General features: G+C 35.7%; 3 protein-coding genes across 6 annotated transcripts in view; 1 reads left to right on the top strand and 2 right to left on the bottom strand.

The window, feature by feature from the left end:
- The window catches only part of LOC113042976 (transmembrane protein 117), a 54,160-nt gene extending 45,637 nt beyond the window's left edge, over positions 1–8,523 (bottom strand). Inside the window, exons 1-2 of one of the 2 annotated variants that reach the window (XR_003275645.1) lie at positions 8,204–8,523; positions 5,219–5,512 (exon numbers count right to left, since the gene is read on the bottom strand). Coding sequence is in view for 1 of the 2 variants with exons in the window: in XM_026202014.1 (XP_026057799.1) it covers positions 5,219–5,512; positions 8,204–8,234 (325 nt within the window). In the remaining variant the exon portion in view is untranslated. The remainder of the gene's footprint in view (positions 1–5,218; positions 5,513–8,203) is intronic. The other variant, XM_026202014.1, reaches the window with a different exon arrangement.
- A 638-nt stretch (positions 8,524–9,161) lies between these two features.
- On the top strand, positions 9,162–18,815 carry LOC113042978 (twinfilin-1-like). The gene is made up of 9 exons (XM_026202018.1): positions 9,162–9,289; positions 10,170–10,247; positions 10,683–10,861; positions 12,072–12,167; positions 12,464–12,568; positions 14,594–14,719; positions 14,804–14,954; positions 15,074–15,195; positions 18,123–18,815. The coding sequence occupies exons 1-9, from the start codon at positions 9,265–9,267 to the stop codon at positions 18,291–18,293; spliced, it is 1,053 nt and encodes a 350-aa protein (XP_026057803.1). The 5' UTR covers positions 9,162–9,264; the 3' UTR covers positions 18,294–18,815.
- On the bottom strand, positions 18,750–27,136 carry LOC113042977 (interleukin-1 receptor-associated kinase 4-like). Of its 3 annotated transcripts, none has more exons than XM_026202015.1 (11): positions 26,695–27,136; positions 25,918–26,090; positions 25,243–25,419; positions 23,074–23,237; positions 22,823–22,887; positions 22,119–22,343; positions 21,010–21,196; positions 20,839–20,901; positions 20,583–20,741; positions 19,176–19,239; positions 18,750–18,802 (listed from the first exon to the last, which is right to left on the bottom strand). In XM_026202015.1, exons 1-10 carry the CDS (start codon positions 26,850–26,852, stop codon positions 19,186–19,188), a joined length of 1,425 nt encoding a protein of 474 aa, XP_026057800.1. In that variant the 5' UTR covers positions 26,853–27,136; the 3' UTR covers positions 18,750–18,802; positions 19,176–19,185. The 3 variants fall into 3 exon arrangements, with proteins under 3 accessions (XP_026057800.1, XP_026057802.1, XP_026057801.1); XM_026202017.1 differs by having other exon boundaries at positions 23,074–23,234; XM_026202016.1 differs by having other exon boundaries at positions 25,243–25,416.
- Between the last annotated feature and the right edge of the window lie 535 nt (positions 27,137–27,671).

The following is a 27,671-nucleotide window of genomic DNA, read 5'->3' as shown; positions in this document are numbered from 1 at the left end:
TTGATATAAACTTTGCAACTGCGAGTTACAGAATAAAGTCATAATTGCATGATATAAACTCTCAATTGTGAGTTACCTTTTATTTTTTATTCAGTGGTGGAAACAGCCTTCTATATCCTACACCTTCCACAGATAATATAAATGCAAATAAATACATTTAAACCACTGCTATCAATCAGGATGTGAACCAGTAAAAACTGTTTTTGAAACAAATCATCTATGCAGCCTTTAACTGAAAATTTCAGGGGTACTTCAAGTAAGTGTTTTATTGACAAAATATTTGGGAATGCACTAGACTGCAAAAACTTAATTCTATTACTCAGTATTTTTGTCTTGTTTTTTTTTTGATAACAATACTTCAGTCAAAATTCATCTACTTTAGAGTCAGAAGGACTTATTATATTAAGCCTTGTTTTCTGAAGAAAAAAAAACACTTAATAAAATATAAGAAAAATAAATAAATATCTGCCAATGGGGTGAGAAAAATAAATTTACTTAAAGGGAAAACTACAGTAGATAATTTTTCTGACCCCATTGGCAGATTAACTAATTTTGATCAACTTTTCAAAAAACAGAGATGATAGTGATAGTTTAGTCATATATACATATATACATATATATATAATCCTAACCTGTCCATTTGATTCTCACTAGAATAGCCTCATAATCACTCAAGAGTAGTTTCTTCCCAGCAGCACTTGAGGCATCGGAGCACATGAGTCTTGTGTCCTGACAGATGCCACCCTCTGGTGGACGCCGTCACACACTGCTGGAGCAGCACAGGTTCAGGCTGAGAGACACCTCTGATGTTATAAAACAGACACACGCTCACACAATGACTGATGATACGGTGTATTTCCTGAGCAGACGTTTCGCTCTGTCAATACCATTCCTCTGTACGTCAATCACCCTGAACGGCAAGCTGGAAAACACCAACACAACTAGATCTACAGCACACCAGCACATGACAGCAGTGCTAGTGAAGCGACTCAGAAACTGTAGCTCTCAAAACATTTCTACTAGTGCAACTACTGTATATACAAGCTGCTCTCAGAAGGTAGTAGACACTATCAGCTCCTAACAATGATCCTGAGGATAGACAGTACACTGTTTCATTTCAGTACGGATAGAATTCAAAAAACAGGTTGACAGTATTAAACCTGAACAACAGATTTACATTAAAAGCATCTAATTAAGGCAAGATAGCACAGGTGAACAGGGTGAGAAAAAAAAAGAAAACTAACTATATAACCATACTTTTCTGGCTTCTATAGAACTGTAAACATTTCTCGTATTAACATTTTCTGAAATGCTATTAATGAGGCACAATCTAATTAAATATGCTCTCATTTGCATGCATTTCCAGAAAATAAATCTGAACATTGTAAAAAGCCTGGTTCGACATTTTCTTTCATTTTATTGATAAATTAAAGGTTTTTGCAAGAGGGGATTACTGCTATCTATTTTCATCCCTCTATAAATCAGGACATTCTGTAAACAGCCAAAAAATAAAATGATGATGTGCAATAACTAAAGCAGTGTGAACATGAGCAAACCCTTCAGTAAAAAGCTACAGGATATAGACATGAATGAAATGGCTAAGTTTGGTATACGTAAGTGCTGCTGAAGTGGAGAAACAAACTCTTTAAACAAATAGATAAAGTGTCACAAAAGAAACGCTCATATCTATTCTGGATGTTTTCTTTCCACTAGTCTGAAAAGCCTCTCGAAAATCTCAAAATTGACCAGTGCATGAGAACACAAAGTTTCTGCCTGTAGTGTCTTGCTTTTATTAAACTACAAACATCCTAATTTACTGTATCCGAGTCAAAAAACACAGTGATGAACAACCGCATTTAACTATTTTGTTACCAAGATGACATAAAATACAGCAAGTAATAACTAAGTGAATCATTTAAACATTTACTGATTCATTGGGATGATGTTTTTGTGACTTGAAGCTGTAGTTCATGCATTTTCTACATGTTTTTGGTTTTTGAAAAAAAAAAAACTACAATAAAATAATAGATAATTGCGAAAAAAAAAAAAAAATTTAAATAGAAAATATTAAATTTAAATATAAATATTAATAAAAAAAACCTGACAAAAGCACATAATAAAATGACTGAAACGTAAATATTACAAAATATAAAAATAAAGGCTAATATCAAAATATCAATAAATAATAGTGAGATAAGTAAGATTTAAGATATTAAGAAAAAAATACGAAATTATTAAAACTTAAATAAAAATGTAAAAATAAAAATAAATCTGCAAATATAAAATTAAAGGATATTTCAAAGTATCAATAAATACTGTAATAGCACATAATTAATAAATAATAATAAGAACATGGTTCTGGGATGCACATCTTTTACTGGTGTGTAAAACATTGACCTGCTGCTCTGATGCTTCAATAATGTGACGTGTGTCTCCTCTAGAGCTTCAGAAGAGATCTCAACAGAGTCTCAGACGCTCAAGATCTCAAGATGAGCTCAAGAAGATCTCCTCAAACGCTCGGAGCTGACTCAGTGTCCAGAGTCCAGAGAGCAGGCGTGAACACCAGAGACCTGCAGCTCTGCACCAGTTAACAGCAGAAGTAATGACTGCGGCGCTTCTTCATCTACAGCAGCAGGTCAGCAGGACAGAGGTGCCCGGTTCACGCTCCACAACACGAGTTCTGAGGTTAAAGCACGCTCTTATAGGGCCACGAAACACTCGGTTGTGCTGTAAGTTAGGGCTGGTGGAGATGATTCTTTGCATCTGTGCAACATTCATTATAATGTGTGCTAAAAACAGTGTTGGGGGCCCTGGGGGGCCGTGGCCCGCTGGGTGAATGTAGGCCGCCTCAGTGCTGCTCTTAACTAACTATCTCCGCCGGGGCTCTGGGACGAGACTCATTCATCACCGTGATCTGAGCTCGGGTTCAGCGGCTGCGTCTCTAGAGGCGGTTTCCACGAGAAACAGCGGTCACATCGATGAATCAAGACCGGCGTCTGTGTGAGACGTGCACAGGTGCTCCTCACTCACACACGGACACGTCTGGACTCATTAGAGGATTGAGGACTGGACAGAAGTGTCTTCTGCTCACCCAGACCGCATTTACTTGATCAAAAATACAGGAAGAAATGTGAAAAATTATTAAAATGCTAAATATGTGCTGTCTGTGTGAATCTGTGTTAAAGTGTAATGTATTTCTGTGATGCTCCGCTGTATTTTCAGCATCATTCCTCCAGTCTTCAGTGTCACATGATCTTCAAGAAACATCTCTGATTATTAAATGTGATGCCTCTGATGCAGGATCTTCTCTCTTCTGCTGTTTCGATGATTTGACTGTAGTAACTACTGATGCAGCACACGTTCAGGGTTTGGATCACAAGGTGTGGTGATGCATCTTTCTGACGCCCGCTGTTATATTTGGACAGAAGTGTATGTGTTGGTGTTTTACATTAATGTTACGGTGCAGGTGTTAGACACTGAGATCAGATGTGATGTGGATGTACAGTAGACGTCAGATCTGTTCCCTGACTCAATGCTACCATCTGCTGATGTCTACACACACCTGAGCATCGTCAGTTTGTTATATAGAGCAGGTTTATATAGAGAGGGATCATACGATGTACGTCTCATGTCAACAAGCTTCAGGTTCATCTGATTCACTTTGGATCCTCAATCATTGTTCAGTCATTATTTGGGGTTGTGAGATTGTTCAATGTTTCTGAAAAAGTGCCTCCTGCTCCTAATGCTTTGAAACATCATTGCAATTTTGTTTATAAATTCAAATTTATATATATTTTATATATTATATATTAATTTAATATATTTTAATTCCATTGATCTAGTTTTTCCTTGAAATAGAAAAATTGTTTAACATCTTTACTGTCAATTTTGATTTGTTGAATGCGTATCAGGGTCATTATAGTTAAACTGAACCATAAAAAATAAATAAAATAAAATAGAATAAAAGTTGTAAATCAAAGCAAAAGTATTAAAAGTAACTATTTCATCTAGGTCCAGTGCAACATTACGGATTGTCATAACTTTACTTTGATGTACTTAAAAAATATTACAAACCATAGCAACTATGAAAAATATATTTTATTTGATATGTTTCTATTATGTAGATATTTAAAATTAAAACAAATATACAAATAAAAACTAATTCCAATTATTAATAACAAAAATGTACTAAAGTACACCGATACATACCTCCTGAATAAAACTGATTAATTTTACAAACTAATAAAAAATAAATAAAAAGATTACATTTTGAACAATGTAGTGGCACTTTTTTTATTAAATGAATAGAAGGATTAATTATATTTCATAATTATAAGCTCTAATATACCAACACACCATGCAAATAAACATGCAGTTGAGTTAGATTTTATTTATATATGTTGTTTTTATTTTAGTTTTAGTTAAAGTATTAGTAATTTTGTTGTGCTATTTTAATTTATTATTTGTTAATATGTCTATATATAGTTTTTAATCAAGTTTGAGTTATTTTAACTACTTCAACTAAAAAAATGTTTTTTTTTTTTGTTTTTTTTTCAGTTAGCATTATTATATTTCAAGTAACAAATGTTGTATTTTAGTTACCAATAATAACTGTGATGCTAACATGAATTTAAAAAGTAAACGAGGTCTAACATGCACCGAAACTCAGGCCTTCAGACAGCCATTGTTTATCTAACGTCTGGATGTTTATTATTAATGACATTCATGTTCAGACTGAGCATCAGATCATCATTTATCACTAACACACACACACACACACACACTCTCACACACACTCACACACACACACCTCTGTGTGGTTATGATTATAAATGCAGTGGGGAATAAGAATGGTTATTAAAAAGTTAGAGTTACAGTAATGGCTTTTAATTTTGTTAATCAACCAATCTGAATCTAGCGCAGTTTGTTGGCTCTGATCAGAGCGGGTTTTGAGAAAGATCTTGCCATGTGAGCGTGTGTCTGAGACTGGAGTATGATGAATAATAAAGCAGCACATCAGATGAAAGTTTGATGTGTTCAGCTGTGCTCTTATATAATGATCTCGTGTCGCTCGATCTCATGAAACACAATCGTCTGATGCGCCTGAAGTATTCATGAGTCATTAAGAATTTCATGTTTCTGAAAGTCTGTTCATTGATCGAGCCACTAGACGAGGAGAGAAGAGTAAATACACAATCACAATAAACCCCGGACGTACCGAAGAGGCGTCGATGGAACAGGAACTTCCCGGCGAACAGGCCTGTGATGACGGCGAGGATCCACATCAGGACCTTCAGGACGTCCCATCCTCCTCCGGGATATTTATTGACCACGAACGAGAAGCAGTTCCCCACCACGATCATGTGCGCCTGCGTCTGGCTGTGAGACACCGGGTCCTCGGCGAAGATCAGGAAGTTGAAGAAGGTGACGAGGTAGGCCACCACCAGACGAGACCAGGGGTGCTGGAAGTAATAGCGGAAGCGGGAGCTGAGGACGCCCAGACACTGTCCTCCTGAAACACAGCACACACACAGCTTTAACCCCTTCAGCGCTTGATCAGTCATCAGTCACTCGTCTCACACTCGTGTTCCTCCGAACACACAGGAACACAACACAAGAGACTGCGCTTCCAGTGTGTGTGAAAGAGCAGCCTCAACATTTGCTGAATCGTCTTATTCTGTGCTCCACAGAAGGAAGTTCAGGCGACTGAATCTTTAGACAGCAGGAATATTACAGTTAGCTAAAACTGAAACCAAAAAATCATAATAAAAAAATAAGCAGAGTTATGGACACCAGTTGCAACCAAAATTGTAAAAAATAAATTTTTGACTTGTTTATCTCACAATTCTATTTTTTTTTTTTTTTTCACAATTGCAAGTGTATATTTCTCAATTCTGAGAAAAGAAGTCAGATAAAGTTGCAATTAACTTTTTAATTTTTTTGTTTAGTGGCAGAAACAGGCATCCATATATCCATAAACATATCCATAAACATATATATATATATATATACACTTTTTTTCATAATTTGGCTGGTCCTGCAACTTATAGTCAGGTGCGACTTATTTATCAAAATGAATTTGACATGAACCAAGAGTTCACATTACCGTCTCCATCCTCCAGAGGGCGCTCTATGCTGCTCAGTTCTCCTGTAGTCTACACTGAACACATAGAGCGCCCTCTGGAGGATGGAGACGGTAATGTGAACTCTTGGTTCTTGGTTCTAAATAAATGCGACTTATAGTCCAGTGCGACTTATGTTTTTTTTCCTCATCATGACGTATTTTTGGACTGATGCGACTTAAACTCAGGTGCGACTTATAGTCCGAAAAATACGGTATATATATATACACATTTTTCTTATTTTATTTGGTCTAGTTGTACAGTCAAAGCAATTTCTAATTTTCATGTATTTCAATATAACAATAAATGAATAAGTAGACATTTAAAACTAAAACCAAATAAACACATACAACAAATCTCTAAACTACATTTAAAGCGACAATAAAAATCCTGATATTCCTTAGTAAAAAACATTTAGGTCACAAACTAGACACTAAGAAAACTCAGTGTATTGTGTTCGTCTGGAAGTGGTGTTTAAAAGGAATTGATTTGACATGTTTTATCTGACGAATGCATATTTTGAACTGTGCATTGCATTGGTCGAAGGAAATATTCATAAAATCGTCAGTACTTTTCCTGATATTTTTCTACAGTGTATTTTTAGCAGCATTAACATTTCTTCAGTTCTTTCTTTTGATGGTGTTGTTAAATATGACCAGCACATGTTCTAGGCTTCGTCTGATTTTAATGAAAATAGTCTGGAACCAGGAGTTCATTTAATCTGGATTAGATCTGGTAAAGACACAAACACACTAATGTTCACAGCCACGGCCAGAAATATCTGACATGAGCGTGTGTGATGACGCAAGCGTTCTGGAATAACCCACTGCTCAGAAACCATGTGCTGCTGACCCATTTAACCCTGTGTGTGTGTGTGTGTGTGTGTGTGTGTGTGTGTGTGTGTGTGTGTGTGTGTGACACAGAGAGAGAGAGAGAGAGAGAGAGAGAGAGAGACCATGTTTTGACCAAATGTCCCCACATACAGAGGGAAACCTGAAATCACCCAGAAACAACAGATGTTATTATAACGTGTGTGTGGGTGTGTGTGTGTGTGTGTGTGTGTATATCACTGTAAAATAATAAATCAAAAAAATAACAGTGAGGTACTGGCAGCTCAGTACACGACAATATCCATTAATTTTACATTTTACAATACTGTCAAAACACCTTAAAAAAATAATCCAGAAATTCTACAGTATATTGTGCTCTATTTATAGATTTTTAGAGAGTGTATATAAAAACAGTACTTTTTATAATATATATTTACTGTTTCATTTTTATTAATAATATATATATATATATATATATATTAGTTGAAGTGCTAAAATAAATGTAACTATATAGACCTTTTTATGTTAAAACACCAAGCTACTAAAATTACTAAAGCACAACAAAATTACTAAAAAATTTAGCTTAAATTAAACTATAATATAAATATACATATATTTCTATAATATAAAATAACTAAATCTATTAATTATTTATATTAAAATAACAATTTATCTAAATCAGATAAAACACAACTCACCACGACAGGCTACAATTACATCTATCTATCTATCTATCTATCTATCTATCTATCTATCCATCTATCTATCTATCTATCCATCTATCTATCTATCTATCTATCTATCTATCTATCTATCCATCTATCTATCTATCTATCTATCCATCTATCTATCTATCTATCTATCTATCTATCTATCTATCTATCTATCTATCCATCTATCTATCTATCTATCTATCTATCTATCTATCTATCTATCTATCCATCTATCTATCTATCTATCTATCTATCTATCTATCTATCTATCTATCTATCATGTTTACATTCATGGCTTCCAGTGCAACACTGAAACTCTTCCCTTTCCAGATCACATGTCAAAACAATCATCTCAGCAAGAAACAAGCTCACATGAGAGCAGCGCGTGACGCACGCGTGTACCGCACGCGATGAATGAATCAGTCAGAGGATATCTGCTGATGACCAGAAATAAGAAACTGATCACAGCGCGCTTTTCCAGCATGTTCCACACACACACACACACACACACGGGTAACAGATGTGAATCGTCTCTTACGCAGACAGTCGTGGAGAGATTTCGAGGCCATCGCCGCGTCAGCGCTTGCGTTCAGTGATGATCCGCGGCGCGTCGCTCATTCAACGCGTCCAGAAACAAAACACACCGAGCTCAACGAGGAGACAGACCTGTGTCCCTCTGTGTGTGTGTGTGTGTGCCTCTCTCTCTTTCTCTGTATCCCTCTCTCTCTCTCCCTCTCTCTGTCTCTCCCTCTGTGTGTTTGTGTGTGTATTTCTCTTTCTCTCTCTCTCTCGCATCATAAGGTTTGACAAATCGAATCTCTCCAAAATTTCAGTGCACCCAATTGGATCTAAGAGGTTTGGATTGATATTAAAATGTGCATTAATTTTAAATGATTTTAAAATATTTTATTTATTATTTAATTATTATATTATTATAGACACTTATTATTATATTTATTTCAAATATTAATTTATTTATTTATTTTACGTAAAATCAACAATATTGGGATGTTTTCATAAAGTGTATGAAGAGAGCAGAGTCTATTTATAGCACCATGAGTCAATGAAATTAATTTTGATTTTGTTGTGAAATGACATGAGGCTCCATCGGATTCTGTTATTTTAGTATTATAAATATCTGTTGTTTGAAACAGATTATATATTTTGAATTAGATAGTTTTTTTTGTTTGTTGTTTTTTAAATGTTTTTAATATTTTATGTTTCCACTTTATTTAATTTTTAAATATGAAATAAAATTGACTATTGTCCACTAATTGTAAAAAATAATAATAATAATAAAAAGGCGAGATTTTTATTTTTTAAGGAAGAGATTTTATGCATCGCAAATTAAGAATATGAAGAAAATATTAAGATAGCAAAATAAAAATATATATTTAGCCTATATAATTAAATGTGTAAGATTTGGATCCTTAACACATAATATAAGAGAGAATGAAGATTTTACATCAGGTTGTTTGATGTCCGCGCATGCGCAGCGCGGAGGGCGGGGCGACGCGTCAGAGGCACGTGACGTCATCACCGCTCCGCTTCCTTCTTCCGGGATCGAGAGTCTCCAAACATCCTTCGACGAGTGAAATAATGTCTCATCAGACGGGTATTCAGGGTAAGAGAAATATTCTTATGATTTATACATCGGGATCTGTGTGATGAGATTGAGCGAGCGGCGCGAATCCCGCATAGCACAGAAATGCATTTAGAAAATAAATGAAGAAGTGATTCAAGCGCGTCTGTCGGCAGAGATTCACTCCCTCAGACTGAGGTTTATGATTAATATCCTGATTAATATCATCATCAGGATTGATCGCATCAGAGTTTTGTAATGTGTGTTGTGTTTCACAATCACGAGCGCGGGCAACGCCTTCAGCGCGCGCCGCTCGCGCTCCACACGCATCCCATAATAATCCCACAACACCAGCACACTGTCACATCTCTGAACACAGATCTGACACTTATGTTCAGATATCTATATCTATATATGTCATATCTCTGAGTGGAGCTGTTGTAATGAATGGCTCTACATACAGAGAACGACATCATATAACGTCATCTTATTTTACTGTTTTATATTCATTAGAAATGACAAAAATGGACAACACAATTCCTTGAAAGACTAAAATAACACTGATTCCCTTATTATTGTTATTATTTTATGCAGTTTATATAAATGTGTAGCCAGTCAGCGCATCAGAAAACACACACTGTAGTTTATATATGCATTTAATTCACACTAGATAATGACACTTAGAACATAAATCTAAATATTAACTTCCTGTTTTCTCAGTTTCTGAATGTGGTCATCAAAATAATAATAACGCTCTTCATAATGTGTTTTAATAAGAGAAGATAAAGAGGTGTGTGTGATGATGTGTGTGTGTGTGTGTGTGTGTGTGAGAGCAGTCTTCAGACCTCTATTAGTCTGATTATAATCAGTGTGTGATGATTGTCTGGTTCTTGTAGTTGACGTCTGTTGGTTTGTCTTCCAGCTGCTGACGAGGTGAAGGATGTTTTTGGCAATGCCAGGAACGGAAAGTACCGACTCCTGAAGATCGTGATCGAGAACGGTAAAACACATCAGGGCCTGTATTCACAAAACATCAAGCTAAGAGTAGCTCTAACTCGCAGATTTAGGAGAAAATCTGAAAAATAATGTGTGTGTCAGTCCTAGATTTCACTAAGTCTCATTATCAGCTCTGATTATTATACTCTGTTCATTTGCATATTCACTTGTGCTGTAATTGCAGTTAATCACATCCAAAATAAATGCTTTTGTAAAATCTCAGACTGAGACTATCAGCCAATCACGGTGTGCATAGTTAATAAGCACGCTGACATCATCCATAGGTTAACCCCGCCCCCTTCTCTCTGTTTCTCAGTAAAGGTTTGTCTCACAGCTTTGTGAATAGGTTTGAGCTCTTCTGCTCTCTAGGAGAACTGTTAGAGGTGAGATCAGATGTTTTGACACACTGAATGAGTGTCTGGGCTGGATGTGGTTTCAGAGGAGCTGGTTTTAGGCCTCACCAAAGCGGCCGCTCGCAGCTGGGAGGAAGACTATGATGCTCTTCTGCTTCCTGTGCTGGATAAAGAGCTGCCCTGTTATATCCTGTACCGCCTGGACTCCACCAACAGCCTGGGACACGAGTGGATCTTCATCGCCTGGTCCCCGGACCACTCGCCTGTGAGACCCTCACACACACACACACACACACACAGTCCTGGAAACACTCCTTCATGTTTCAAAGACACATGGCATTCATTTACTTCCACAGATCTTAAGGTGGTTTCAGTCACAGCTGAACATTCTGATCATTCTCAAACATGTTCAGACGTGTGTGTGTGTGTGTGTGTGTGTGTGTGTGTGTGTGTGTGTGTGTGTGTTGAGGGGGGAAACACTGATCTGGGACCTGTCTCACTCGTTAACACACTGATCCTTTCAGTTCTTCTGGAAACAGCTGAACTGATCTGTTAGACTTCTGTTAGGACACAATGTTTAGTACTTTTATTTATTATTATTACTGGAATGAAAGAAAATAGTTTAATATATAAATATTACTAAATCAAATATATTTATAAAACAATATTTAAAATACAATTTATAAATATTCATAAATGTTATGATTTATAACATAAAAATAAACAATAAATGATTAATAAATAATTACGAAAAATGAAAATGCTTAATTATTAAAATAATTTTATAAATAATACTATTTCCAATAATGATATATGACATTTTATGGAATTAAATATATTTAAAGAATAAATATATATGTGTGTGTGTGTGTGTGTTACAATAATATATATACAATATATTTTATGATTTATAAATATAAACTAATAATTAAATTATTGATAAATAATTACAAACTAAATGAATATGCATAATAACATTATTTTATAATTATTATTATTTGAAATTTTCTTAGAAATGTAAAAAAAATTAATACATATATATTTATAAAATAATATATTAATCATATATGTAAAATAATATTTAGACAATATATTTTAGAATTCATAATAATGATTACATTATTGATGCATAAATAACTAACACCTCAATTGATATATGTATAATTAATAACAATATTGAAGTAAAATATTGGTCTTTGACCACAATGTCATCTGAAGACACTCTTGGGACATTAGACGATGTGAGCGTAAAGACACTTTCCACACATTTCTGGTCATTTAAAGAGGTCTGACTTTGTTCTTTTTATCTTTTCATAACTTTTCATTAATCTAGCAGATGCTTTTATCCAAATGAGGAACACACCAAACACCTGTTTTGACTCTTGACTCTGAGGGGTAGTTGTGTGTGATGCTGTCGCTCTGTTGCGTGTGTGTTTGTGCTTGAGCTGCTGTTCATGTCCATCTCTTTCTGACAGGTGCGTCACAAAATGCTGTACGCCGCCACCAGAGCCACGCTCAAGAAGGAGTTCGGCCTCGGACACATCAAAGATGAGATGTTCGGCACCGTGAAGGTGCGCTCTGTTCACTGCCTGCCTTAAAATGTAGCAGTTTAGTTTAAAAGTACCAGTAAAAAGCATTGGGTCCATAACATGGTTTAATGTTTTTGAGTCACTTCTGCTTATTGAAGCTGCATTTATTAGTTGTAAAATGTAATATAACACTGTGAGACAGCTGTTTTCTGTGTGAATCTCTGTTAAAGTGTCATTTATTTCTGTGATGTGCAGCTGTATTTTCAGCATCATCTCTCTCTCTACACACACACACACACACACACACATCTCAGTGTAACTGTGTTTGTCTGTGGCAGGATGATGTTTCTCTGAGTGGATATAAGAAACACGTCACGGCTCAGTCAGCTCCTGTGCCCCTGACGGCCGCTGAGGAGGAGCTACGACAGATCAAACTCAGCGAGGTACACGCTCACACACACTCACACAGATACACTCACACACACACACACGCACGCATGCACGCACGCACGCACTCACACAAACGCACACACACACACGCTCACACACACATACACTCACACACACACACACACTCAAAAACACGCACACACATACACACACACACAGACATACACGCACTTACAGACACACACACACACACACTCACACATACACACACACACACAGATACACTCACACACACACGCACGCACTCACACAAACGCACACACACACACACACACATACACACACACGCACACACACGCTCACACACAGATACACTCACACACTCAAAAACACGCACACACACACACACATACACGCACTTACAGACACACACACACGCACTTACAGACACACACACACGCACTTACAGACACACGCACTTATAGACACACACACACACACACACACACACATACACTTACAGACACACACACACACACACATGCACTCACACACAGATACATTCACACACTCACACATACACACACACAGATACACTCACACACACACGCACGCGCTCACACAAATGCACACACACACACGCTCACACACAGATACACTCACACACACACACTCAAAAACACGCACACACATACACACACACACACAGACATACACGCACTTACAGACACACACACACACACACACACACACGCACTTACAGACAGACACACACACACACACACACGCACTTACAGACACACACACACATACACGCACTTACAGACACACACACACACACACGCACTTACAGACACACACACACACACACACATAAACTTACAGACACACACACTTAAAGACACACACACACACACATGCACTCACACACACACAGATACACACTTACAGACAGACAGAGACACACACACACACACACACACACACTCAGTTGTTAATTCATTTCTTTTTTTAACAGCATTTATCTGAGATATTGTTCTGTTGTAACATCTTAAATGTATAGTTTACCATAAGATATATCACAGTTATATAATAGTTACTGTAGTAGCTGCTGTACTTGTGGTGTAATATTTAGCATAAGGGTCATATAAAAAAGCATTTATTTGAAACAGAAATTTAAAATATAATTTACAAATCTTGTTTGTAACATAATTGTCATTGACCATAAAGTGTTTTATTTGTGGTGGTAATTACTGTAGTCAAATATCTGAGGGTCTTTAAAAAGCATGTGTTGTCAGTGAGTGAGCTGATCATGTGATCTTGAGCGGCATCATGGACTCAAACTCACGACCATATAAGGACGTGCAGTGTGAGGCTCCTGCACGCCCCATCCCTGAAACCAGCCAATCAGAGAGCAGTACACTGCAAACAGGAAGTAGAAGTTTCATTTTCCTTAAAAAGCCCCATCTGTAGGTCAGAGATAAGAGCCGACAGCACTGAATAAATGACACGACGACGCCTGGAAATAAATCAGTGAGGGGAAGCAAAGATACAGACTAAATTAACCGATGGTGGTTTAGAACTGCATTTCTGTGTTTATTATCCAGAGAATGCGTGAACTAATCAAATGTTCCTTGAATGTACCTCTGTTTGTAGCTATAGACAATAAACACATTGCATGGGTCAAAATTATCCATTTTTAATTTATGCCAAAAATCATTAGGATATAAAGTAAAGATCATGTTCCATAATGATATTTTGTACATTTCCTATGGTTAAAATATCAAAGCTTAATTTTTAAATAGAAATATGCATTGCTAAGAACTTCATCTGAACAACTTTAAAGATGATTTTCTCAATATTTAGATTTTTTTGCTCCCTCAGATTCCAGATTTTCAGATAGTTGTCCTCCTATAAACATTGTCCTCCGAACAAACCACACATCAATGGAGAGATGATTTATGATGCATTGATCTCAATAATAATAAAAAAGCCCCTTATGACTGGTTTTGTGGTCCAGGGTCACAATATGACCAATGCACACAAATAATAAATGTTATGAATCCGTGTGTGCGCAGGTTCAGACAGACATTCACGTGAACACTACGAAGCAGACTCTTCAGGGTGTGGCGTTCCCTCTGGACGGAGAGGCCTTCACTGCGCTACAAGAGTTCAAGGACAAAAAACTCAACTACGTTCAGCTGGTGAGAGAAGCACACGTCCCACGATGCAGTGCTCAAACGACAATCAAGAGCCGTCGCTTGATATCTCGCGTTTTATTTCCAAAGAGCATCGATTTTGAGAAGGAGCTGATCATGCTGTCGAACACGGACGCCACGGAGGTGAAGGATCTGCCCAAGAGGATCCCCAAAGACGCGGCGCGCTATCACTTCTTCCGCTACAAACACTCGCACGAGGGAGACTTCCTGGAGTCTGCAGGTACAGACACGCACTAACAGCAATAATAATAAACTATACAAATAAAAATCACTAAAGCTTTTAAAATGAAAACAGAATCAAATCCCAAGACATTGTAATATATGTTGGTGTGGTTTCAGTGTTCATTTATTCGATGCCGGGATACAGCTGTGGGATCCGTGAGCGCATGCTGTACTCCAGCTGTAAGAATCCACTGCTGGAGATGGTGGAGAACAAACTGCAGATGGAGGTGGAGAAGAAGGTCAGTGGGTTTGGCTCCTGATTGGAGGAATGTTCTGGGCTGAAGAAGTTCACATCCACACACAGTACATTAGCACATCATCAGGAGTCATGTGCAGTGTGTGAAACTAAAAAAGATTCACACGATTTCTCTCATACTTTATTATAAATTAAATTATTAATCACAAATTTAATACAAATACTATATTTTTTATAATTTTTAAAATATAAGTTCCTAGTTGTATTTTTAATTTGGACATTTTATCATTTTAATTTCTAATTTTATTTCTAAATAGTAAATATTTATGATTTTAAATCAAAATTTTATTTCTTATCTCTACATTCCTGTCATATGAATTCTAATTTATATTTTTATATTCTTTCAAATTTCCAAATTTCTGTCATTTTAAGTTTAAATTTTGTTTCTATTATTATTAGATTTTTTTTTCATCTTTTCATAATTTTAATTCTGACTTTCTGCTAAATTATTTTTCATAGCCTGCATCTTACATAGTGTATCAGTGTCTCACATGGTGGTATTTTAGTTAAATAATTTTTTTTTTATTTAACTGTTTTAATTCAATAATGTTTTTAGTAGGGATGTCCCGATCAGGTTTTTTTGCCCTCGAGTCCGAGTCATTTGATTTTGAGTATTTACCGATACCGAGTACTGATCCGATACTTCTATAATACATTAAAAAAGAATAAAGAAGAGTGAAAAAACAGATCCAGTTTTCATACAGCCATAGCTGGATGCTTTTGTCCATATTAGGAGTTTCCTGGAATGACTCTCTGTGCGAGAGCGCCCTCTGGCGTCGAGGATGAATGAAACACACACTGCAGGAGTGTTTAGTGCTCTGTGATGTTCATCTCGCCTTATTCTGGGTCCGAATAAAACACCAGATCATGTGCAGGCTATCCTGTCTCTTTGAGTTTAAATCTATATTTATTCACACCTTTATTATATATATCCGAGTCCTGATCGGGAGGTAACGTCCGATTCTGATCGATCCTGAAACCACGTGATCGGATCTGGACATCCCTATTTTTTATTTAATATTTTTAGGGTATTTTATGCTACTAAATTATAGTTGTTTAATATTTTTAATCTATTTATTACTTAATAACCACTTTCTTGAGAAGAGACATTAAACTGTAATAAATATTGAGTGCTTTGGAGCGCTAGAGTTTGGTCTATTTTTAAAGAAGAAAGTTGGCAGATTATTGCTAGAGTGAAACAAAGTACAACAACAAAAAAAGTTATAGAAGTTTATGATGATGAAAAATGCACAAAAATACTAAAAGTTTATATGAAATATATATTATACAAAACATGTTTGAAAACTGTTCAATCAAAGACATTAATATTAACAAGTTGTCTTCCGAATTTGAAGTTGATATCACAAAACATGAGCTTTCAGTAAAACTTTGTTTGGGTGCAGTAACAGACGTTTCCACTAGAGGAAATACATTTCTGGTCATTTTGTACAGGTGTAACTTTTTTTTTCAGCACACTTTCGTTTCATGTCCATGATTACCCCCCCCCCCCCCCCCAAACAGGTACCAAACCCTTCACCAAGTTTGGACCATTCCGATACACAAAAACATACATTAACAAAAAAATTCTGAGCTTAAGTCACATTTGTGGTGTTCAGCTGTAAACCTCAGTGTTTTTCCCTTCACATAGAGATCGATAGGAACATTACAAAAGCTGTCGTGTTAGCAGACTGACTTCAATATAAGCAGTTTTTAGACGTTTTAACGACAAATTTTGAGTTCTGAAACTTACAGGATGTTTTGTAGTACTATGCAGTTTAAGGTTTATTTGTAATGCACTTTTCATGATACAAATTGTTGCAAAGCAGCTTTACAGAAAATGTAAGTTTCTATTTTAAAGTTTCTACATTGTTAAACATTTAGTAGTAGTATAACGACCTATTGTATGTCAAAAAATAAAGGGAATTTTGGTTTCTCAGTTCATGACCCCTTTAAAAAAACACATTGCAGATTATTGCTGAAGTAAAAAAAAAAGAAGAAAATAAACTAAACTAAAAATAGTTATAAAATTTGTTTATTTTTATGAAAAATTTACAAAAATACTATTTTCAAAGTAAATATAATAAAACATGTTTACTATAGAAGTGTGAGGGAAAATCAGTCTGAACAAGTTTTGAAGTTGATATTGCAAAACATGAGCTTTCAGTAAAATTAGTTTGCGGGCGCTTTACCAAACGTTTCCACTAGATCAAATTCACCTTCCACTAATTTTTGTACAAGTGTGACACATTTTTTCAGTAGCTTTTCATTTCATGTTCATGATTTTAGTAGTAAGTACCAAAACATTTACTAAGTTCCAAACCATTCCAATGAAATCAGAATTTCTTAAAATAAAAATAAAAATCGTATTTTCTTTACAGACTAAAATGACAGAAGAGCGTCAGAGGGTTAATTTCAGGGCTGTGGTCATAAATCGATGTAAGATCTTCCGAATGCATCAGGATTCTCTCTGGAATCGATTCTGAGATTAGTTTTTAACAGCAGATGGCGATCTAATCTAGTTTTTATCCACACACTCAAATGCTCATGAAGAAGAGTGCTTGTGTGTTTGTCTAAATCCTGTAATATAACCTCGGCTCATAATGCCTTTATGACTTCAGATTCATGTAAACAGCTCACTGTGAACACCCTTGTAATCTTCGAATTTTATAAACGATTATTTTAGGTTCAAGTGTGTAAGAATTTGTGAGCAAGCAGAGTACAGCTGTTTCTAAAGCATGCAGCGTTCAAAACTAAGCTCAGAATCGACTCGAGAAAGAATCGGCATGCATCCAGAACGTTTTTGATGCCGAATCTTTTCTCGATTCGTGATGCATAGATTTATTTGTTTAAGTGACTGTTTATTTATTAAGTGACATATGTGGTTTAAATCTTAGCGTGTTTTTCCCGCAGTTGGAGATCGATAACGGCGATGAGCTGACGGCTGATTTCCTCTATGACGAGGTTCATCCCAAGCAGCACGCGCACAAGCAGGCGTTCGCCAAACCGCGCGGACCGACCGGGAGAAAAGGTGAGCGCAGGATCACGCGACGCCCCGGAGACGGCCAGGAAGCTGACGATTAACAGCAGACGAGCGCCAATCCAAGAGACCACGCCATTCATTCCTCACAGAATATGATGCAGAGCTATGCACAATGTGACACAAACACCTCTGCGGTGCATTTATGAGCTGTACTTCAAATTAAAAACGAACGAACCAATTACTAAAAACAAGGCTTTAGTGATTTTTAAACTGTGCCAAAATCAGGTCAAGACGTGATCTCTGCAAACCGTCGCCATTCCTTTTATTGTGTCTTATATTGTTTTATTTTTCTATTTTGTACCAAACACGAGGGAGATGTTAATCACATGGCTCACACCCGATGGATCAAACTCATTTTTTTTACGACATAAACTCATTTTTTGATATGATTGTTTTGGTTCCCATGTGCCAGGAAGCTCATTTTTCTATGCAAATGTTATTCTGTTGTTTTGTTTTCTGATGTTTTTGTCTCTGATTGTGGCTTGAGGTGTATTTTCCCACCGTCTCCTGAGACGATGGAGTCCGATCAGGACGCATTATCACCATGAATCTAAAAAGGGAAGATGGAAATGTGGGTGAATTCGATTGAATCACTGTTAGGTCAAAACGAACACAGGTCACATGGAGTATCTACTGTCATTTGGCAAACCACTGTTTAGCAGCAGCTCTTGAGTTTCACATGTAGCCTGTCTGTGTGTGAGTGTGTGTGTGTGTGTGTGTGTGTGTGTGTGTACAGACGCCTCAGATACTCGTCTGTGTACAACTTTGTTTTTTTTTTTTTTTAGCGAAAAATAAAGTATTTGAATCATTGAATGGACTGTCCTTTATTACACAATACAGGAGAGATTCACACAGGGCATGGAAATGTTTTGTGAAATCTGTGGCTAAATTTAAACAGGAATGTGAAATAAATATAGATTTACCCTGAACAGCTCATCTGGAGCTCTGGGAATGTTTGTGATGAAGATCTTCCAGTTCAGACAGAACCTGACAATTAAAGAAAAGTATAAATATTACCAATTAATCTGGTAAAATGTATGGTTAATGATTAAACTTACCAAATATAAAGATTCAAAATAATTTAAAGACAGATGGATAGATAATTATAAAATATAATATGAAACAGTAATCTTTAAATATAATCATTCAAATAAATGAAAACGTTAATTCTAGATTAAGCATTTGGCAAACATGCAAATTAAACTATAGTTTTCAAAAACAAAAGCTTTTTAAATGTCTTGTTTTCATATACTTTTGATTTAATATATATTCAAAATAATAATTTAATGTTTAAACTATAAATATAAATATTTACATAAACGTTAAAGTAAATATAAATCATTTAAATGTAAATAAGGAAACAAACTAATTCATTCAAATTAATATAAGAATTGATTTTAAGATAAGAATTTAAAAAACATGCAAATTAGTGACTATTGGTTAACATGACATTATTTCTAAATATAAGCATAACTAAAAATAGAAAAACAGAAATATATATATATATAATGTATGTGTACATATTTTAATCATAATAAAATAAAAAAATGTTTTTATTATATTTTATACAGTTAGTTTATAAAATTATTTCTTATAAAATAATAAAACAAATAATATGAAAAACAAAATAATACGAAAAATATAAAACAAATATAACAAAGGTAAAATAAATATAAATAAAAACAATATAAATGTAAAAATGTGTTAAAATAATTACTGTATTTTCCGGACTATAAGTCGCACTTTTTTTCATAGTTTGGCTGGTTTTGCGACTTATAGTCAGGTGCGACTTATTTATCAAAATTAATTTGACATGAACCGAGAGAAATCATTACCGTCTCCAGCCGCCAGTTCTCCTGTAGTCTACACTGAACACATAGAGCGCCCTCTGGCGGCTGGAGACGGTAATGATTTCTCTCGGTTCTTGGTTCTAAATAAATGCGACTTATATGTTTTTTTCCTCATCATGACGTATTTTTGGACTGATGCAATTTATACTTAGGTGCGACTTATAATCCGAAAAATACGGTATGTAGATATTTCTCAAATTAAATAAAATGGAATATCTGGTAAGTGATTGATCTTTAAGTCCACGATAACACTCTCTCTCACACACACACTCACACACTGTCTCTCTCTAACACACACACATACACACTCTCTCACACACACTCACACTATCTCTCTAACACACACACACTAACTCTTTCTCTCTCTTACACACACACACACACATACACACTCTCTCTCTCTCACACACACACTCACACACTCTCTCTCTCTCACACACACACACTCACACACACACACTCTCTCTCTCTCACACACACCTCTGTGATGGTGGGTCTTTTGTTTTTCTTCTCACAGAGACACTGAGACGCCACGTCATACATCCGCTCCACCTCCTCCATCTGCCATCCCTGCATCTTCCCATCGATGAAGTCCTCCAGAGAGAGCTCCTCATCATCGATCTCGTCCTTCATCTCCATCTGAAACACACACACACACACACACACACACACACACACCGCTCAGACTCAGACTCTGGGACACACCTGGAGACGTAGAGACCGAAGCATCACCGACCAGCAGTTTGGGATCACGACCCTCATCGACCGGAGGAAGACCGGACAGGATCTCCAGCAACACCTGCGCAATCAACACACACACACACACACACACACACACCTCCACTAACCTGCAGTTACGAGTACATGTTTATCTACACACATGGCACACAATGTTAACAGGACGGACCACGCCGAAGCTGAAGACGTCAGATTTCGGAGTGATTTCTCCTCGCAGGGCCTCTGGTGCCATGTAGGCCGTCGTACCCACAATCCTCCCCGTCATGACCGTCGAGCACGTGTGATTGGCTGAGGCACGTGTCAAACCGAAGTCAGAGATCTTCGGAACAAGCTCCTCATCCAATAAGATGTTCCCGCTGTTAAACAGAAGGAATAATGCTTTAGAGATCTGGGCATAGCAGGTCATGTTTCAGCATTCAAATGTTTTATAAATTAATTAATACACACACACACACACATTTATCTAAAGATGCAATTAAAATTAGTGCAAAGCATGCAAACAATTGTTAGAACAAAACCAAAGACATATACATAAGCATTAAAATGCTACCTTATATAAAAAAATAAACTATTTAATAAAAATAACTATAAACTACAAAACTAGATCTAAAGGTACACATACTATTATAATAAAAATATTATTTATGACTATTTTGAATGAGATTTTATTAGATTTAATTTTATATTTTTCCGTTTTCACTGTAATTTTATTTAGTTAATTTTGTTTTTTATTTTTTTATATTTCTTTAGTGATTTTAGTACTTCAACATAAGCTTATTATAGGCGAATTCTAGCCATTTCTAATTTTTATTTAATATTTATATTTTATTTTATTTCAGCTTTATATCATTAACCAATTTTTTTTTTTAAATGCATGAATGTAAAAATAAATATAACTAATATATGAAAATATACATTCTAAGCAACGCATTTAACAAGCATACAAATTAAGGAAATTTAATAATCTTAATGTATTGACTTTAAAGGGAATTAAAAAATGAGGACTGGCAGGATTTTTATCATACGGACATTTATGTCCAAACATGGATTTTGCATAACAGGTGGCCTTTAAATTATAAATAAATAAATTTATTTTACGCCAGAAACATTAATTTAACATGTATACAAGAAAACCAAACTAAACTGAACTGCACTAATTTGTGTTAATATAATGTAATGTGTTTAAATGCACCGTTGTTATGAAGTGTCCTAAACGTGCTTCTGTTAACAGAGCTTCTGGAGCATGTGGTTTGATGTTGGTGTAGTGTTTGCGCTCACCTCTTGACGTCTCGGTGGATGTGGTTGTTCTGATGCAGGTACTGCAGTCCTCTGGCGGCTCCTGCGCTGATGCAGCATCTGCTGAGCCACGAGAGAGTCGAAGCCCCGTCTGCACAGGCCAGCCGCTCCAGAAGAGACCCCCCGGGCATGAACTCATACACCAGACACAGATGCTCCCCGTCGCTGGAGAAGCCCACCATGCTCACCAGGTTCTCATGCTTCAGACTGAGAGACAGCACAAAAACACATCTATCATGAAGGAGTCTCGTTACAACGGACTGTGAAGGATTCATGCATTCATGCATAAACCCAAACAGTATATATTTTGAAAATATGTACATGTATATACACTTATATATTTATATTCTTATATTTTATATTATATACGTATTCATATATTTAATATGTAAATATAGCATTTTTTATATTTACATGCATGTGTTTGTATTTATATATACATAATGCATATACACACACAGTACACAAATATATTATGTTATTGGATGCACTTAATTAATCATTTGACAGCACTAATATTTAATCCATCTTTATATAATTGTACAAATGAGGAATATATTATTATTTATAAATATGATGCATGACATATAATAATTTTTAAAAATATAATCAATCCCTACTATTTTATAATGTAACGTAAATGGTAATAAAATATGAAACGTAGTAATTTTTAAAGATAAACTTACCTCCTGAGGGTTTGAATCTCTTGATTAAACTGAGTCTTGAGTTCTTCAAATGAGCTGCCGTCCAACTACAACATATCAGAAATCAGATGTGACTATTATGTGCTGATAGACACTTTAGGAGTTAATTCACATCATATTTACTATGTGCATTAATACAAATGCAGAATATAGGTGGCAAACACATGAAACCTGATGGTTTTCTTAGTTAATTACAGTAAATAAAACATTATTTCCGAGTGCTGCTGACTCACAGGATTGAGTTTTTTCACAGCTACTTCTGTGCCGCTCATAGAGCCTCTGAACACGATGCCAAAGCCACCGGTGCCTAGCAAACACCCGCCGTCCTTCAGGGGCCGCTCGTCCCAGCCGCTCGTTATGACCGTCAGCTCCCGGTGCGTGAACGTGTAGAAACCTGCTGGAGAGAGGTGCCTCATACAATTATTTTTACATAAAATACAGTGCAATACATACAATTTGAATTAAGTCAAAAGTCAGAATTCCAAGAAATAAACTAAGAAATGCGGGATATAACTCAGAATTGCGAGATATAAAGTCAGAATTGCGAGATATAAAGTCAGAATTGCGAGATATTAAATCAGAATTGCGATATATAAAGTCAGAATTGCAAGATATAAACTTAGAATTGCGAGATATAAAAGAATTGCGAGATATAAAGTCAGAATTCCGAGATATAAAAGAATTGCGAGATATAAAGTCAGAATTGCGAGATATAAAGTCAGAATTGCGAGATATTAAGTCAGAATTGCGAGATATAAAGTCAGAATTGCGAGATATAAACTAAGAATTGCGAGATAAAAAAGAATTGCGAGATATAGTCAGAATTGCGAGATATAAACTAAGAATTGCGAGACATAAAAGAATTGAGAGATATAAAGTCAGAATTGCGAGATATAAAAGAATTGAGAGATATAAAAGAATTGCAAGATATAAACTCAGAATTGTGAGATATAAAAGAATTGCGAGATATAAAGTCAGAACTGCGAGATTATAAAAGAATTGCGAGATATAAAGTTAGAATTGCGAGATATAAAGTCAGAATTGCGAGATATAAAGTCAGAATTGCGAGATATTAAGTCAGAATTGCGAGATATAAAGTCAGAATTGCGAGATATAAACTAAGAATTGCGAGATAAAAAAGAATTGCGAGATATAGTCAGAATTGCGAGATATAAACTAAGAATTGCGAGATATAAAAGAATTGAGAGATATAAAGTCAGAATTGCGAGATATAAAAGAATTGAGAGATATAAAAGAATTGCAAGATATAAACTCAGAATTGTGAGATATAAAAGAATAGCGAGATATAAAGTCAGAATTGCGAGATTATAAAAGAATTGCGAGATATAAAGTTAGAATTGCGAGATATAAAGTCAGAATTGCGAGATATAAACTAAGAATTGCGAGATATAAAGTCAGAATTGCGAGATATAAAGTCAGAACTGCGAGATATAAAAGAATTGCAAAATATAAAGTCAGAATTGCGAGATATAAAAGAATTGCGAGATATAAAGTCAGAATTGCGAGATATAAACTAAGAATTGCGAGATATAAAGTCAGAATTGCGAGATATAAAGTCAGAACTGCGAGATATAAAAGAATTGCAAAATATGAAGTCAGAATTGCGAGATATAAAGAATTGCGAGATATAAAGTCAGAATTGCGAGATATAAAGTCAAAATTGCGAGATATAAAGTCAGAATTGCGAGATATAAAAGAATTGTGAGATATAAAGTCAGAATTGCGAGATATAAAGTCAGAATTGCGAGATATAAAGTCAGAATTGCAAGATATAAAAGAATTGCGAGATATAAAGTCAGAATTGCGAGATATAAAGTTAGAATTGCGAGATATAAAGTCAGTATTGCGAGATATAAAGTCAGAATTGCGAGATATAAAGTCAGAATTGCGAGATATAAAGTCAGAATTGCGAGATATAAAAGAATTGCGAGATATAAAAGAATTGCGAGATATAAAGTCAGAATTGCGAGATATAAAAGAATTGCGAGATATAAAGTCAGAATTGCGAGATATAAAGTCAGAATTGCAAGATATAAACTAAGAATTGTGAGATATAAAGTCAGAATTGCGAGATATAAACTCAGAATTACAAGAAATAAAAGAATTGCGAGATATAAAGTCAGAATTGCGAGATATAAAGTCAGAATTGAGGGAGATAAAGTCAGAATTGAGGGAAATAAAGTCATAATTGTGAGATATAAAGTTAGAATTGCTAGATATAAATTTAGAATAATGACATATAAACTCTTTTTTTTCCAGTGGCACAAACATGATTTGATACTATAGTGTCCTTCACCTGCTAGTAAAAAGATTCCAGAGATGATATCTGGTGTGTGAATAATGGTTGGTTTGAGTGTGTGTGTCAGGTGACAGAAGCAGACCTTCAGTGTCGCTCCAGGTGTTCTCCTCCGGCACACTGCTGCTGTCCGGCTCCCTCACCACGGCTCTGCTGACAGGTTTGGTGACCTCAGGACGGATGCACGCCTGCAGACACGCCTCGGACGGACGCAACACTGCTTCACACTTCAGGGTGCTGACCGATGAGCTGGAGGAGCCTGCTGTCAAACATCAGCACCACACTGAGAACTACAGACCTTACTGAGATCATACGATAAAGCAAACCAAATACAACATGATTTATACAACACAAATAACAAACAACAGTAGTTGACCATTGTGCTGGACAGAAAGACAAGATAAATGTGACCCTGGACCACAAGACCAGCCATGAGGGTCAATTTTTTTTAATTGAAATTTATACATCATCTGAAGCTGAATAAGCTTTTTTATCGTTTGAAATATTTGTCTGAGATATAACTATATGAAAATCTGGAATCTGAGGGAGCAAAAAAATCTAAATATGGAGAAAATCATCTTTTAAAAAAATGTGACTTTAAAAACAAAGACAGTTGTAAGCCTGAGAGAAAAGTTAAGTTTCTAACTTTGATTTAAATTCAGACTCTATGGAAATGAGTCATATAGATAGAGGGAGACTATTCCACAATTTCTGACCAGAAATAGAACAAGTGAAGACAAGTGAAGCTGAGCTGGAGTACCAGCAGAGGCGGGGCAGGGGCTGTGATCAGGCAGCAGGACGCTGACGGCGGCGAGCAGCTGGTGACGGAGCAGGATCTCCACCAGATCTCCAACACTGCAGTCTGTGGTTCCCCAGTCGAACAGCAGCTCCATCGTGGGACTCTTTCCCTGCAGAACCACCGCCTCAAACCTCCTGAAGACACACAGAAGACAGTCAGCACACGCCTAGCAACCACACAGAACACCCTGGCAACCGCACTAACAAAATACATCAATCACATTTTCAAACTGCTACAACTAAAGTTGAAATATTTTTTTATTAGTATATATTTTATAATTTATTATAAATATTATATATTATATAAAATACTTTTGTCAGTTATACATTATTAACATTATTTTATATTTCTTTATTACACACACACACAACTGCATTTATGATTTTTGATAAATCAACAATAAAATAAAAGCAATGACAAAAACTTATACTAAACTGAAATGAAAACAGAATATTAAGATTAATTTAATTCAAATTATTTATAAACAACATAATGGTATATAGCCAAATAATATCATATAAATACTGATAAAATAACGGAACAATCAATACAGCGATAAAATGAACTGAAGTAATTGATCTAATTTGGTAACTGGAATAATAATTAAATAATTATAATAATTATGATAATAATTAATAATTATTATTCAAAAACCATTTTGTTTATAAATAAGATATTACATAAAATACTACATTAAAATATTAAATTGACATGATTGCGAGTGTATCTGTTCATCACCGGATGTGCTGCTGCGAGTAGCGCGGTTCTCCGGAGGCTCCGCGGATCTCCGTCGCGACGCTCCTCCAGGTCTGCTGCGGGTCCAGCAGGTCTGACAGTGCTCTCAGCGCGGAGAACCGGAGCTTCCGGACCGGGGTGTCCCGCGTCACGTCGCACATGATCCGTTATCAGCGGCTGTCCTTCACTAATCACGCTCAGATCTCCCGAGAATGAACCTCTTCGACAGATTGAGAAACTTCCTCAGTCTGTTGTCATTTCCCCTTTCTACAACATCCGCTTTAAGATCAACCTAAATGTTGTTACAGCGTAGAAAAGTTTATATAGGGATATCTACGCAGGCACTAGGCGTCAAAGTCAGTATTATGCATTAAAAAGTGCGTTTTTACTATAGAGATACAATACAGTCGGCTACAAGTCGTGGAAAGTTGTTATTCCTGCAGAGGGCGCTGAACGCGATATCTCAAGGCCGACTGTGATTGGTTCTGCCTGACCTGCGCTGTGAAAAGTAACAGTTGTAACATGAAAACGCACGTTTCGTCCTGATTTTTTTCTCAACAATATTTTCTTTTAATTGTAGTTTTCTTCACCTTAACAAATATATATCTTTATTATATGTTGAACGTTATTGTTATAATTATTTTTTAATAACTCGATCGCGCTCAAAGTAATGATTGACAAGCAACTTCACCAATCAGCATTTAATATATCGTTGACGTTTAAAGGCGGGTAAATGTGAATCAACCGAAATCCCAGTAAAAAAAAAGTAAATACATGTAGATTTTGTGTTCATTAAATGTCTGTAACTCGAAATATTTGTGGAATTTAATATCAAAGAATTGCTTGTCAAAATAAAATCGACCAATCACAGTCCGCTACGAGTATTTAATATGATAATTATTGTCATTTTTATAATTGTAATTATTAATACTTTAACTTTTTTCATTTTACTTCACTTAAAAAAAAAACTTTTTTATTTG

This window comes from Carassius auratus, chromosome 25 (genome assembly GCF_003368295.1).
Source record: "Carassius auratus strain Wakin chromosome 25, ASM336829v1, whole genome shotgun sequence".
In the NCBI taxonomy this organism is placed as follows: domain Eukaryota; kingdom Metazoa; phylum Chordata; class Actinopteri; order Cypriniformes; family Cyprinidae; genus Carassius; species Carassius auratus.
The sequence above is the reverse complement of the archived record's forward strand: the minus strand, read 5'-3'. Positions and strand labels throughout refer to the sequence as shown.